Source organism: Cannabis sativa, chromosome 6, assembly GCF_029168945.1.
Source record: "Cannabis sativa cultivar Pink pepper isolate KNU-18-1 chromosome 6, ASM2916894v1, whole genome shotgun sequence".
NCBI classification, from domain to species: domain Eukaryota; kingdom Viridiplantae; phylum Streptophyta; class Magnoliopsida; order Rosales; family Cannabaceae; genus Cannabis; species Cannabis sativa.
This window is the reverse complement of record NC_083606.1, coordinates 13,360,783-13,364,749: the sequence shown is the minus strand read 5'-3', so window position 1 is coordinate 13,364,749 and position 3,967 is coordinate 13,360,783. Positions and strand designations below refer to the sequence as shown.

At 29.5% G+C, this 3,967-nt stretch overlaps 1 protein-coding gene across 1 annotated transcript; it reads left to right on the top strand.

Annotated features, from left to right (window-relative positions):
- Positions 1-672: 672 nt before the first annotated feature.
- LOC115694956 (auxin response factor 18-like) lies at positions 673-3,613 on the top strand. Its single transcript, XM_030622059.2, has 2 exons — positions 673-2,083; positions 3,296-3,613. Exons 1-2 carry the CDS (start codon positions 1,076-1,078, stop codon positions 3,494-3,496), a joined length of 1,209 nt encoding a protein of 402 aa, XP_030477919.1. The 5' UTR covers positions 673-1,075; the 3' UTR covers positions 3,497-3,613.
- Positions 3,614-3,967: the final 354 nt, after the last annotated feature.

Here is a 3,967-nt window from a genome sequence, read left to right as displayed (position 1 = left end):
ACTATTTTAAATATTTTTCCAATAAATAAACTCATTAGTTCTAATAAGTAAATTTAGAAAGAACAAAAAAATAAAATAAAAAACAATTATGGTTTTTGTGATATTTACAAATTGGAAAATTACAGCTATACCATTTTTAAATATTTACTTTAGTCTTTTAATTTATATTTGGAAAGTGTAATTATGATTTATGAATGTGATTTTTATCTTCTGTATATACCACCTTTTCCCAAGTAGTGTTTTTCTGAATTTTTCTGCTCCAACAGTATTGAGAATGGTTTTTTCTATAACTAAAAAGATCTGTTACTGGCGATCCCATGCAAAAATATTTCAACGACCCAGATTAATTGTATATACACTACACTATCTTTGCCCTATATATATAAAGCACTTGTACCAGGGTGCAAGAGTTTGAGTAGGACGATGACGAAAAATTGTATATTCTAAGGATATTTTTGTTATATGCGAGTATAAATATAAGAGATTTTCGTTAAAAAAAATGTAAGAGATTTTAATAACAATAAAATCCTTCATTAGTTAGGCATGAATATATTTTGTACAGAAATACAATGTTAAGAATATTATTTTATTAGAACAAATTTTAAAAATTAATATTTATATTGATTTTTTTTAATAGTGAATTACACATATATAAATTTTTGTGTGTAAATATAATCATGTTTATAACAAAATGTGAATTACTTAAATTAGAACTAAACACAAACATACAAACTTTTTCTCCGCAAATTAAGTATACAAACATATACTTACTGTGCTGATATTTACCAATAATTTAAATAAAATTATACTCTTTTGAACATGTACAATTACTTAAAATAATTTGGAGTACAAAGATATTTTCATTTTTTTTAAAATAAAAATTAAATAATACCGTATAAATTACTGAATAATCTTTAAAAATATTAGTAAACTACATTTGAATTTAAATCATACAAATATCTATTTGTTTTAAAAGTAGACAAAAAAAAAAGTATAAATAGACATCTAGGTCAAAGGAAAAGAACATAAACACTCTCTAACACTTGATTATTATGTGCTTTCGGCAAAGTCAAAGATGAACGAAGAAAGAGTTCAGATAATCGGGAACGACATGATCATAGATTCCTCTCTTTGGCATGCCTGTGCCGGAAGACTAGTTCATGTTCCTCCGGTCAACTCTACCGTATCTTACTTCCCTCAAGGTCACTTCGAACACGCCGGAATGGAAAACGCCGATGACGCCATAGCCACGGCGAGTAGAATTCCATGGAGGATTCAATGCCGAGTCACGTCCGTGGAGTTAAAGATGGATTCAAGAACTGAAGAGGTTTACACCAAGATTCATCTCAACCCAATAGTGACCAATAATAATAATTCTACTGATGATGATAAAGACTACGCTTTGAGCGAGAGTTTGAATTTATTTGGGAGATCCCAATTTCTTACCAAAGTCCTTACTCAATCGGACGCGAACAATGGCGGGGGTTTCTCTGTACCGAAAAAACTAGCGGAGACAATATTCCCACCATTAAATTACAAAATTACTAAACCTGGTATTGAAAAGCTTCCGTCTCAGGATATTTTGGCGAGGGATTACAGAGGCAATATTTGGAAATTCAGGCATGTTTATAGGGGGAATCCTCTGCGGCACTTGTTGACAACTGGATGGAGTAAATTCGTTACAGCCAAGCAAGTGGTTTCTGGAGACACGATCGTGTTCGGGAGGGATGACAATGGAGATGTCTATGTTGGAATAAGGCGTGTTAGGAGGGCAAGGTGGCAAGGAAGAATTAGGGCTGAAAGTGTTCTAGAAGCTGCAAGACTAGCTGCCATTGGGAGAGGTTTTGAAGTTAGGTATTATCCGAGTAGTAGCACAACAGAGTTTTGTGTTGTGGATTCGGTGGTTAATGCAACGAAGAGGAAGATGGTGAATGAGTTTGGGGCTGGGACAAGGATCAAGATGGCTTTCGAGACTTTAAATTCGACTGGAGTGGAACCAGTGGGCTGGTACAAGGGTTCTATTGAGTCTGTTGAAGATGTTGACCCGAATCACTGGCCTGGTTCTTTATGGCGCCGTCTTAAGGTTTGTATATTCATCTCGATCGATCTTATAATACTTGAAATTAAATAATATGATGCTTATTAATTGATCGATATGTCTCTCTTTTTGGAAAGTTCTAGGATGGAAATTTAAGCATTGGTATACAGAATTAAGTACCATAATTAATATTAGACATTTAATACATCATGCAACTTTCGGACCAATTAAATATAGGTTTTTACTGTACTAAAATCGAAAGATTCAAACCCATATGTGTTATTTTAGAATATTAATATGTGTAGACACAAATCACACCTAAACTTATTACTCACAACGGGATCCAATTAGAAAATCATCCTCCAATCTAATCTAATTAGACCTCAAAATTTTATATAATCTAATCCAATTACGAATTTGATATCTAATTACACACCTAAATTTTAATATTAACTTAAAAATATAAAAAACAAGAATACGTAAAAACTAAGTATGACATTTTATTTTAGTTTATACTTCATAGGCAAAAATTTTAAATAATTAAAAGAATAATATTTTAAATAAAAAAATAAAATAAAACATCATGAAAATAATTATACAAAACAATCAAGTATTACAAATTCAACACACACAAATCTAATAAAATTATAATTAAAATATATATTATATTTTCCTATATTTTTATTATATAAATAATTTTTTAACATATATAAATGTAATTGGATTGAATCAATTTTTAATTAAATAACTGATCCAATCCAATTAGAATCCAATTTTTAACATCTAATCTAATTCCTGTCCATATTGGATGGATTCAATCAAATATTGGATTGAATGATATCCACTCCAGTCACACTTATATAGTAATTAATTTTGATTAATCATGTTTATTATTAATTAAAAGTGACTTGTCTAATGTGTTAAGTTTGTGGGTCTGAAATCTACATTTAAGTATTTAAAACTATTTTAATATTTATTAACAGTGTCATAAATAACTAAAAGAAAAAATAAAGTAAAATTAGTAAATGTTGAAAATATAAAGGGAGCTGTAAAAATGTTCTATTGTAACAAAAACTCTAAGGACATCTATAATGTCTGGGACTACTACTCTTACTATGTATAATGTATCATATTGGTATAAGTAATAAATAACACCTCTGGTTACAAAAATGCTAAAAGACAGCCGTACTGTCTAATGTAAAATTACCCATTGTTCTTTTACTTACTTACTATGATAAATTGATTATGTAATGATAGGTGAGGTGGGATGTTGATGCTGTAAATTTAAGGAAGCAAATTAATCCTTGGTTGGTCCAAGTGGTGAGCACACGTGTCATTCAAACCTATGACCGCAAACGTGGAGGCGAGCAATTGGAGGAATCCAATCACGTTGTAAAGAAGCAGACAGTCTATCTATTTGGTGCACCCATTGGAGAATCCAAGAGGAGATCAGGATAATTGCCTCTCTAATTAATCACACTTTAATGAAAATGAATCTCCTCAAATTGAGTACAATTAAGATTTTTCATTTAGTTTGGTTTTTTTTAATCTTTATTTAATAGTAAATATTCATTTTAGTTACATTACTTTTTTTTTCTTTATAATTAATTAACATCAATTAATTTATAATTAAAACAAAAGAATTGCTAAAGAGTATTATTGGTGCCTAGCACATTTTTTTGTATCATCCTGTTATTGGTGTAATTAAATAGCGTGTCTTATATAACTTGAAAAAATAAGTTTTAGAAAATTCATCTAGTGACAAATATGAAAAATGCAATTAATACTCTTAAAACAATGTAGTTTGTAGACAAATTTTTGTAACTAAAATGTTCAAATACACTACAAAAAACTGCTACTTTTAGTAACAAATTTTTAGTCCCAACATAATCTTTTGTGACTAAATGTGACTTTTAGTCTCAACAAAAT

Excerpts from the sequence above, each read along its gene's own strand:
- LOC115694956 (XM_030622059.2), top strand. The coding sequence starts at position 1,076 with ATGAACGAAGAAAGAGTTCAGATAATCGGGAACGACATGATCATAGAT. Across the intron at positions 2,084-3,295 it reads CTTTATGGCGCCGTCTTAAG|GTGAGGTGGGATGTTGATGC; the intron begins GTTTGTATATTC and ends ATGTAATGATAG.